This window comes from Nanorana parkeri, unplaced genomic scaffold, assembly GCF_000935625.1.
Source record: "Nanorana parkeri isolate BGI_ZX_2015 unplaced genomic scaffold, ASM93562v1 scaffold2106, whole genome shotgun sequence".
Classification (NCBI taxonomy): Eukaryota; Metazoa; Chordata; class Amphibia; order Anura; family Dicroglossidae; genus Nanorana; species Nanorana parkeri.
The window spans coordinates 140,451-151,821 of record NW_017308374.1 but is presented as its reverse complement, the minus strand read 5'-3'; the positions used below and the strand labels follow the sequence as shown (position 1 = coordinate 151,821).

At 50.9% G+C, this 11,371-nt stretch overlaps 1 protein-coding gene and 1 long non-coding RNA gene across 2 annotated transcripts in view; both read right to left on the bottom strand.

Annotated features, from left to right (window-relative positions):
* The window catches only part of LOC108800698 (zinc finger protein 850-like), a 118,436-nt gene that overhangs the window by 19,216 nt on the left and 87,849 nt on the right, over positions 1–11,371 (bottom strand). Inside the window, exon 2 of the mRNA XM_018572688.1 lies at positions 2,760–3,674. Within this exon, the coding sequence (XP_018428190.1) occupies positions 2,760–3,674 (915 nt within the window). The remainder of the gene's footprint in view (positions 1–2,759; positions 3,675–11,371) is intronic.
* LOC108800700 lies at positions 5,798–8,075 on the bottom strand. The gene is made up of 3 exons (XR_001942117.1): positions 8,044–8,075; positions 6,576–6,681; positions 5,798–5,869 (listed from the first exon to the last, which is right to left on the bottom strand). It is a non-coding gene; the product is annotated as an uncharacterized LOC108800700 (long non-coding RNA).

The window sequence follows — 11,371 nt, the reverse complement described above, 5'->3', positions numbered from 1 at the left end:
CCCCCCCATTAGGCCAATGATAGGCAACCTCAGCTGTGGTGAAGCTACAAATCCCTCTCGCTTTGGGTGTCCTGCCTGTAGTGGTCAGTCTTGCGAAGCCTCATGAGACTTGTAGTTCCACCGCAGCTGGAGGGCCGAGACTGCTGACCCCTGCTATAGGCAAGACTCTTTTTGTAAGTTTCAGAGAGTGTAGGACATTGTTTTTCTGTCCCATTGGAGAGATTTCCCTTCACTTCCTGTCCTGGAGTCCCAACCGGAAGTGATCCCTGTCACTGGAAGATTTCCCCTCTCCAGTTCCAGTCACATTTCTCATACATGTCGAGTGCTCTTGCGGGGGTTTGAAGATTTTATTTAGAAAGCAGGCCGGTACACACGAGCATTTGTCACCTTTTTATGATCGAGGATTGTAAACAATGACAACACAGAAAACAAAATTGCGCCGTGTGTTCCGCTCACGTTTCCTAATGTAGGTAGTGACGATCATTCCATCTACAGGGGCCACAAGGTAATATAATGACAACCTTTATGGGGACATTTATTTCCTATGTTCCCATATGTACGTCAAGAGGAGATCTGAGGGGTGCTATACAATGGCAGCCAATGTGTGACGGGGATCACAATCTCAGCAGGAGCTTGCTGTTACATTCCCGCTACACAATGGCAGCCAATGTGTGACGGGGATCACAATCTCGGCAGGAGCTTGCTGTTACATTCCTACTATACAATGGCAGTCAATGTGTGACAGGGATCACAATCTCAGCAGGAGCTTGCTGTTACATTCCCTACTATACAATGGCAGTCAATGTGTGACAGGGATCACAATCTCAGCAGGAGCTTGCTGTTACATTCCCGATATACGATGGCAGTCAATGTGTGACAGGGATCACAATCTCAGCAGGAGCTTGCTGTTACATTCCCGATATACGATGGCAGTCAATGTGTGACAGGGATCACAATCTCAGCAGGAGCTTGCTGTTACATTCCCGATATACGATGGCACGTGGAGAGACCCGGTTTAGCGGCTATGCAGAGAGGCGGAAAATCAGGCCAGCCTTGTGCACAGCGGAGCTGAAGAAAAGACGTCCATCCTCCTAGGACACCAATAAACTGAGGCGTGCTGGGAGTAGGAGGGGCTGGGAGTGGGATGGATTTTTGTTTGCTAGTGTCCAATCCTCCTGTAGGTGGCAGTATAACCCGAAGGTGGATGACTTCCTGTGTCCCTCAATGGATGAGATTAAAATCATAGAGTACAGGAAGTAGGAAAAGACAACAGTCCACAGGTCAGTCTCCTCCAGATCAGCAGCAAGTAGCCCCTCCCCCCGCCCCATGTAATGTTAGGGAGGGGGCTGTGCCAAGTTATGGTTACCCTAATTAACCCCGTCTGTACCACACTGGCCGATCTCATTACCATTTCTATACTAGATCCTAACACTGTCCGTCCTAACAAAGGGTTAAAGACTTAGAACCATGTAAAGGGTAAGATACATAGATATTGTAGGGATGCTGTGTGAATGGGAACATATAACAAACATTGGAAGGGGGGGGGGCTACCCTTGAAATTTAAAGTGGAACTGCCCTTTAAATTTAAAGTGGACCTGCCCTTTAAATTTAAAGTGGACCTGCCCTTTAAATTTAAAGTGGACCTTCCCTTTAAATTGAAAGTGGACCTCCCGCTCAGGCGCCCAGCACGCCGCTGTGACAGGATGGGGGGAGGGACTGGCATGTTCCTCCCGCTCAGGCGCCCAGCACGCCGCTGTGACAGGATGGGGGGAGGGACTGGCATGTTCCTCCCGCTCGGGAGCCCAGCACGCCGCCGTGACAGGATGGGGGAGGGACTGGGCATACCAGGAAGTATCAGGAGCTTCACTTGGCTTTGGTTGGCGGTGGGTGCGCTGTGTAGTTCATTACTTTGGGGTGCTGCTTCTGAGCTGCCCCAGCCAGGCACAGGTTTGGATTTTATACACTGGCAGATAGAGCAGCTGGGGCAAGCAACAGGTTCTCTTTAATACACTGCCCCCCCCCCCCCCCCCAGCCACTAGGTGTGAAGCTCTAGCTGGGCAGGGCAGCTGGCACACAGGAAATCAGGGGGTGAGTCACTTGCCCCACAAACCCGGAGGTACTTACCCTCCCGTCACCCATGCTGATGATCTTCACTGCCTTGCTACAAAAAAGTCAGCATCTGACACTTCCTGTGTGCCCATTCAATGGGCCCTCTGTTACTTCAGGACATAGGGGTCAGCAAATGCCCCCAACGGGGGACCATAGCACACCCCTACGTGTGGTATCCGGCACACCCCTACGTGTGTCTGAAGCAGAAGCCAGGTAGTACTAGAAGACAGTGGTACGTCATGCTCCCTAATTGGGGAGCTTTGATGGACCTCTGCAGAGAGACCGCTGCTTCCACACAGAGAGCAAAGGTCCTACTCTGCATGCCCCCTACTACGTCAGACCTATAGCTTTGCAATCAGCAAAGCTCCCTGCTGATTGGAAGGCTTTGGCTCTGAAGGACCTCTTCAGAGAGACCGCTGCTTCCACACAGAGAGCAAGGGTTCTGCTCTGCGCTGCTGGCAGGGAGCAGACTTTTTTTTCTCCGGCTGTGGCTGCCTAACACGGGGGGGGTTCAATGGGGTGAAATCTTTTGATTCCTATTCCACGTACACCTAAGCTTATTCAGCTGCTCCGCCCTCACACAGGAAGCTCTCATCGCCTGCGATTACAGTAATGTGGGGTAGGGAGAGGGACCCGCCTACATCCTGTGCGTGAACGCGTTTCGTATGCTTGACCAGATCCGATTTGTCGGTAAACGCCTTCCCGCAGTAGTGACAGGAGTGGGGGCGATCGCCGGTGTGAATCCGGTGATGTATGGTGAGGTAGGAGCGATCGGTAAAACACTTCCCGCACTCTGAACAGGAATACGGCTTCTCCCCCGTGTGCACTCTTTCGTGCCTGAGAAGGGAGGACTTGCGGGAAAAGCATTCGCCGCACACGGAACAGGAAAAGGGCTTCACCCCGGAGTGAGTCTTCCGGTGCGTGATCAGGTGGCCGATCTGGGTAAAACACTTGCCACATTCTAAGCATGAATAAGGCTTCTCAGCCGTGTGAGTCCTCTCGTGGTTGGTGAGATTCGACCGGTCGGCAAAGCACTTCCCACACATGGAGCACGCAAAAGGCTTCTCCCCCGTGTGAATTCTCTGGTGCCGAATCAACTGGTACTTCCAAGAGAAGCACTTTCCGCACACCAAGCACGCGTAGGGTTTCTCCCCCGTGTGGGAGCTCTGATGCGAAATGAGGGTGTCCTTCCGGGAGAAGCGTTCTCCGCACTCGGAGCAGGGAAAAGGCTTTTCGGACGTGTGGCTTCTCTCGTGGGTGACCAGGGATGACCTTTCGGTAAAGCACTTCCCGCATTCCAGGCAAGAGTGCGGCTTCTCGCCAGTGTGGACTTTCCCGTGCCGGAGGACGAAAGATTTCTGGGAAAACCTTTTCCCGCAAATGGTACACGAGTACGGCTTCTCCCCGGAATGAGTCCTCTGGTGCCTGACGAGGTCCGAGCGCTGCGTGAAACACTTTCCACACTCTGAACATGAAAACGGCTTGTCGCCGCCGTGCCTCGTTTGATGTCTGCGAAGGAAAGATTTTTGGGCAAAACGTTTGCCACACTCGGGACACCGATAGGGCTTCTCCACCGGGTGCGTCCTGTGGTGCAACTCGAGCTCTGCTCGCCCGACAAAGCGCTCTCCGCACTCGGGGCACTGGAAGCTTTCACCCCCTTTGCGAGTGGTGTGAGTGACAATGGGGGGGGAGCTATCAGGCACGCCCTCCCCGTGTGTAGAGGGATTGGAGGATGGAGCTACGCTGTGACGGACTGGGCGGAGTTTTCGGGTGACTGATTTTTTTCCTGGATGAGAAGAGCCAATGGGACGTCTCCCTTTATTGCGCCTTTTGTATTGTCCATCTGGAGGAAGTAAGGCAGGACGTTACAAAACTATATATACACACAGTACATACATGTACACACACACACACACACACACATATATACACACTATATACATACATACATGCATGCATGCATGCATGCATACAGGGCCGGTGCAAGGATTTTGGCCTACACAGGCGAAGGTGCATTTTTGCACCCTCAGAGAGCCGGCTATGCAGCCTTACACTAGCGCCGGCCCTGACCACATTGCTCAGTCTACCCAAAAACATGGAGGCATTTCCTCACGAGGGGCAAATTGCACTTTAAAGGCTAAGTTCACTTTTCTGACCACAGCCACAGGAAGGAGGAACTACAAGCCCCGGCTGCCATAGTGGCAGGGGGGGGGGGCTTGTAGTTTTAGAGGAATACAAGTGTGGTGACATCCCCGCACATGTAGTCTTTTAATTCTGCCTCCTACCATATTACTACATGTCCGTACCTCGGTACAGGCATGGGCGGGAGCAGGGATGCACCAAAACCATCCTTTCCAGGCCGAGTACCGATACTTTTCCTCAAGTACTCGCCGATACCAATTACCGATACTTTTTCAGTGTCATGTGACAGTTTTTCTAAAACAATACGGAGTCATGATTTTAGGACGCACTCTCCTCAGCCCCCCTCCCCCCCTCCTTCTCTGGTATATTGAGGCACTGTGGTGTGCTGAGTGTTGAGACACACACTCCCCCCCACCCCCCTTCTCCTGTATATTGAGGCACTGTGGTGTGCGGAGGGTGTTCAGGCACACTCTCTCTCCTCACCCCCTCTCCCCCGGTATATTGAGGCACTGTTATGCGACAACACAGCGGGCCTTAGCGCCGGACCGCTGCCTGTATACATCCATGTTGTGAGCTAAGAGCGCCCTCGCTGCGCCCTCCCGGCACAATGGCCGATCTGTCATAGACGCCTCCTGGCTTCAGTAAGACAGCCTCCTGTTTACCACCAATGACAGTCAATCTCAGTGGTCACATGATCAGGGCTCCACCTTCTAAAGGGCTGGTGGGAGGTGGCTAATATAATACCTGCCATGAAGGTCCTTCTGCAGACACTTCCTGTTACAGGATGACAACGCTCTGTCCCCGTCTCTCACTTGTGCTTCGGCGTTGTCGCCGGCTTCTGATGGAGTCTACAAGTGACGCGTGTGATGAGGGCGTGGCCCACGCCTATCACTCACCTGTTCCGATCTCAACAAGAAGTTCCTTTCCTCTGCGCTGCTCGTCCTCTCTGACGTGCGTCTCCTCATCCTCCACTTTGATACAAATTACATTGTCCTCCTGAAAGCAAAGTGTGGGAAATACTAGTGCAAAACCTGAATGTTATCCTCCAATCTACGGCCTCCCTCCGTGCAAAACCTGAATGTTATCCTACAATCTACGGCCTCCCTCCGTGCAAAACCTGAATGTTATCCTCCAATCTACGGCCTCCCTCCGTGCAAAACCTGAATGTTATCCTACAATCTACGGCCTCCCTCCGTGCAAAACCTGAATGTTATCCTCCAATCTACGGCCTCCCCCCGTGCAAAACCTGAATGTTATCCTCCAATCTACGGCCTCCCTCAGTGCAAAACCTGAATGTTATCCTCCAATCTACGGCCTCCCGCCGTGCAAAACCTGAATGTTATCCTCCAATCTACGGCCTCCCTCAGTGCAAAACCTGAATGTTATCCTCCAATGTACGGCCTCCCAGCTATGTACCGCCATTGCCCTCTATGGGAGGCTGTACGCAGCACCTGTGGTTCCCTGGCAGGGGTAATACACTACAATTTAGGTTGTACGGAGCCAGGCCGCCGTGTGCACGATCCCTTATTCGTTTCCTTGGTCCCACCTACCTGATCATCCTCATGGATCTTCTGATCGTCCTGTGTAGAGTCCGGGGAGTGCAGAGGACTAGATCCGTCTGTAGTGAGAGAAGCGGAACATTCGAAAATTGTATGACGCATTGTAAGAGGTTACACGCATTCCATGACACAGGACCCCCAGTCATCCCCCTGAATACTCCCCTTCCCCCGGGAGCGGGCCCCCAGAGTCCCTGCAGCCAGTACAAATGATCATCCCCCTGAATACTCACCTTCCTCCGGGAGCGGGCCCCCAGAGTCTCTGCAGCCAGTACAAATGATCATCCCCCTGAATACTCACCTTCCTCCGGGAGCGGGCCCCCAGAGTCTCTGCAGCCACTACAAGCTTTGAATTCAATCTGATCTCCATCCGCAGAACCTGATCTAAAACCTTTACTACCTCATGTGGAACTGAAGCTTGACTGATTGATGTCAGGCACGGGACCCCCCAGCCAGACACGGGACCCCCCAGCCAGACACGGGACCCCCAGCCAGACACGGGACCCCCAGCCAGACACGGGACCCCCATCCTGAAAGCAGTCTGCTTATCTCTTCTCATCCTGCAGCAGCTGCTCCTGGCCACCACAAGAGGGAGCTAAAGAGCAGACAAACTGTACACATGTGCAGAACCCCATCGGCCAATGAAAATGTCTTTTGAAGAAGGCAAAGCGGCAAATTCATTATTCCCAACATCTCCATATTCCTCAGCGCTGTGACGACAGACAGATTGGCATCCCGTACTTCCATTATTACGCTTTCATTACCCACCTGTGCTGATCTCTGGAGGTATTTCCTCAGACAACTCATCATCCACCACAGACGTCTCTTCTACTTCCTCTTTCACTTCCACTTTGATGCTCATCATGTCTTCATCCTACATGGCACCGTGATGAATTATAAATAAAACATGAGTACTCAGACTCATAATCTACATTCTTAAAGCCCATCGCCGTGCCTTTTGCAGAGCTCAGAGTTAGAGAAGAATAGACAGCACGAGGAGTTAATCAGTTGTTCTTCCCTACCAATAAGGGACATGTAGACAGAAGGAGAGAGCAGAGTGGCAAAGAGATGAACTCAGCAGTCTGTTTTTTTTTTACACCGTCCAACCAGAGTTTGGGGGAGGGGCAAGACCTGTGTGTGTTACTGAACTGCAATAGATAAAACTCAGGTCTCCTGCTCTGCTGGACAGGGCTATGCTGTGTGCCTGGATGGAGACAAATACAAAACCTTTAGCAGGTTAAAATGTTCCCATATATACACTATATTGCCAAAAGTATTGGGACGCTTTTACACGCACATGAACTCTAATGGCATCCCAGTCTTAGTCCGTAGGGTTCAGTATTGGGTTGGCTCCGCCCATTGCAGCTATAACAGCTTCAACTCTTCTGGGAAGGCGTCCACAAGGTTTAGGAGTGTGTCTATGGGAATGTTGGACCATTTCTGAGGTCAGGTACTGATGTTGGAGGAGAAGGACGGGCTCGCAGTCTCCGCTCTAATTCATCCCAAAGGTGTTCTATGGGGTTGAGGTCAGGACTCTGTGCGGCCAGTCAAGTTCCTCCACCCCCAAACTCTCCCATCCATGTCTTTATGGACCTTGCTTTGTGCACTGGTGCGCAGTCATGTTGGAACAGGAAGGGGCCATCCCCAAACTCTTCCCACAAAGTTGGGACCATTTTAGGTCTGTAGCTATTGACTCTGCAGACAGTTGGCGACTTCTGCGCACTGTGCGCTTCAGCATGCGCTGACCCCGCTCTGTCGTTTTACGTGGCCTACCACTTCCTGGCTGAGTTGCTGTTGTTCCCAGTTGCTTCCACTTTGTTATAATACCACTAATAGGTGACCGTGGAATATTTAGTAGCCAGGAGATTTCACGGATGGACTTATTGCACAGGTGGCAACCTATCACAGTACCACGCTTGTAGTCACTGAGCTCCTGAGAGCGACCCATTCTTTCACAAATGTTTGTAGATGCTTCTGCATGCCGAGGTGCCTCATCCTATACACCTGTGGCCATGGAGGGGATTGGAACACCTGAATCCAATGATTTGGAAGAGTGTCCCAATGCTTCTGGCAATATAGTGTATTTGTAGTCAATTATTCTATAAATGCATGGAATAGGTTTAGCTGTGGAGCTGAAGGAGGATCCCGTACTGCCATCGTCATCAAAGGTAGATGTGTGCAGATCACATAAAGTTAAAGCACTATATTATGTGACAAGACCCTCAACCCAACTTACCAGATCATCCAGAGGGATCTCCTGATGTTCCTGAGGGACCGCCTCTTGTTCCTGAGGGATCTCCTGATGTTCCTGAGGGATCTCCTGATGTTCCTGTGTGGAATCCCGGGAATACAGAGGACGGGGACATCTCTCTGGGGTATTTCTGTTCCTGGATCCATCTGTAGGAAACACACACACTGACTGAATACATTGTTTCTATGTCTTTATATCAGAGGATGTGTGTATCTAGGGGGATCCTCAATACTCAAGAAATGAAAGTCTCCTCTTACCCGGTGATGTGAGGGCCGGCCGGTTCTCCATCATGGCGTCCTTCTACAGGTCCTCGTGTCCTTTCACATACTCTTACCTCAAGATATATATCATTTTTACCTGAAATTGAAGGGAAAAAAAACATGTTTCTAAGGATTAAAAATCCACATACATACATATGTATACACAACCCAAATTCCAAAAAAGTTGGGACGCTGTGTAACATCTACATAAAAACAGGATGCAATGATTTAAGTTGGGACAGGGCCATGTTTACCACTGTGTAGCATCTCCTGTTCTTTTATCAATATCCTGTAAGTGTCCGGGAACTGAGAGCAGTTGCTGGAGTTCTGGGAGAGGAATGTTGTCCCATTCTTGCCTAATATGGGATTCTAACTGCTCAACAGTTCCGGGTCTTCTTTGTAGTATTTTTTTGTTTCAAGATGTGCCAAATATTTTCATTTGGTGAAAGGTCTGGACTGCAGGAGGGCCACCCTTTTACTACGAAGCCGTGCTTTTGTCATAGATGCAGTATGCGGTTTAGCATTGTCCTGCTGAAATATACAAGGCCTTATAGGAATATACAATGATACGACATATCCGATTCACATAAACAACCTTAAAGTGAGATGACCGGACGGGCCGTGACGGGATGAGCGGGCGGGCCGTGACGGGATGACCGGGCGGGCCGTGACGGGATGACCGGGCGGGCCGTGACGGGATGACCGGGCGGGCCGTGACGGGATGACCGGGCGGGCCGTGACGGGATGACCGGGCGGGCCGTGACGGGATGACCGGGCGGGCCGTGACGGGATGACCGGGCGGGCCGTGACGGGATGACCGGGCGGGCCGTGACGGGATGACCGGGCGGGCCGTGACGGGATGACCGGGCGGGCCGTGACGGGATGACCGGGCGGGCCGTGACGGGATGACCGGGCGGGCCGTGAGGAAATGACCAGATAGGCCACAACGAGCTGACCACACAGGCCATGGCCAATAAAAGTGAAATAAGTGATGGGTTGCTAGGGGGTGGGTGCTTGTCATGTTAAGGTGCAATGCATGTTCCATGCGTTCTTCATGCACTCCCATTAAAGTCTACAGGGCATTTTCCAAGTCATGTTGCATAGGTCTGAATGGGCCCCATAGATAATGAGATTCCATTCGTCGTGTATTGTCACGCAACACTTGCGCTTAAAATCGCACACAACAGTTAACGGGGATTTAATAGGAACACAGAGATTGTACAATCAGATTGTAAAGGGTATTAACAACCGCTAGTACCGGGGCTGCCTAAACAATCCACATCTGGTCGGAGATGCTCCTACTGCACAGCCAGTGCTAAATCTAAAGGATATGGTACAGTCATATTGTATTGTGGTGTGTGGCCCGCTAAATACTTCCTCCTCGGGCCCCTTCACACTGCAATTGATTTCCTGCGACTGCACACCTGCGGTGACCATTCATCTTTTCTTATCTTTTATGATTGAGGATAGGAAATGAGATGGGTGTGCGCTCCATAATAAGCGGGGAATATGGGCAGGGACCTACAGCAGGTAGATATCATGCATAATAAAAAGACACTTATGCAGCCATTTAAATATTGCAGGAAACGAGAAGTAATCCTAATATGGGGCTCAGGTATGTTGGTTGATCTGCGATTGAAATTTGTTACACAACCATATTTATAAACAATATTTCACAACAGTTGGTGTCTAGTCACACTCCACTGCCTGCTCCCCAATATGTTTACATTGAAAGGTCACATGACCCATGCACCCACCCATTGTATTGGGGGCCCCTTTTCTCTCTTCTTCCTGTCCTAATAAGAAGACATTATTACCTCTTCCTCACTGGGCACACACTCTCCAGCGTTACACCCCTCCAGGAGTATTCTGGGATCACTGCTGCTTCTTGTTCTCCTATGGACTACAACAAAATGGCCGTCGCTCCGACCGCACAAAGGACACTTCCTGTTATATGACGCCCTCTAGTGGTGGTTTTGAGCACCTCTGGAATAAAGAGCGGTGTGTTCTATCGAAAGTTCCAATTTATCGAGTTCTCCAACTGCCTGACTTCCGGTTTGGTTAGAACTAAGAGGTTTGGCAAGGAAAGCTGCTCTTCTGCACGAGCGCCAGCCACGGCATTGCCCTATACACATACACCACAGTAATTAAGTGTTAAAATGAATTAGGATCACACTAATACAGCACTTTATTCATCTCAGATGCCCCACTCAATATGGCCGCCGCTTAAGTGGGGCACCAGAGATTAATAACGTGCTGGATTAGAGTGATCCTAATTCATTTTAATACTTCATTGCTGTGGTGTATGTGTAAAGGGCAATGCCGCGGCTAGCGCTCCTGCAGAGGAGCTCTCTTGGGCAAACCTCTTAGTTCTAACTAAACCGGAAGTCAAGCAGCTGGAGAACTCGAGGAGTTGGAGCTTTCGATAGAACACGGTGTCTAAGGTCTCAGAGAGGAAGTCCAGACTCCTATCTAGGCGTCTCTATAGCAACCAGGTAAAAGCCGTGGAACGCACACAGCGGAAGTACAAGAGCTACAGAGCGGAAGTGGTATAATAGTGACAATAGAGAGGAGACATGGTTGCGAGAGAGGGAGGGTATACAGAGAGGATATACTGTAAAAGAAGATGGACGGGGGGAGACCTACTGGGGGAAAAAACGTGTGATCAGCTTGCAGCCTCCCTCCCACTGTATAGCAGCAGCTCCTATTCATTCATTAGATTTTGCCGCCCACTATTTCCTGGTCACATGTTTCCTGTGACATCACAGGGCAATCTGCGGGATAGGAACTAGCCCCTATCGTTTTTGTTATGTTTAGATGGAAGCAGATGTGACAGCGAGCAAAGAGGGGTGCGGGGACACTCAAGGGACACCTCAGGTCTGTAATCATTGTATTCCTAACATTGCACCGCTGCTCTGCAGCATTTGGCTGCACTTTGCATCGGTTACCATGCCGTACCTTATTGGGCTGTAAAAAAAAAACCTTCCTGCGCGCACATGCCCAGGAAGGTAACAAGTGCAGGGGGGGGGGGGGGGGGGGGGCCTTAAAAACGC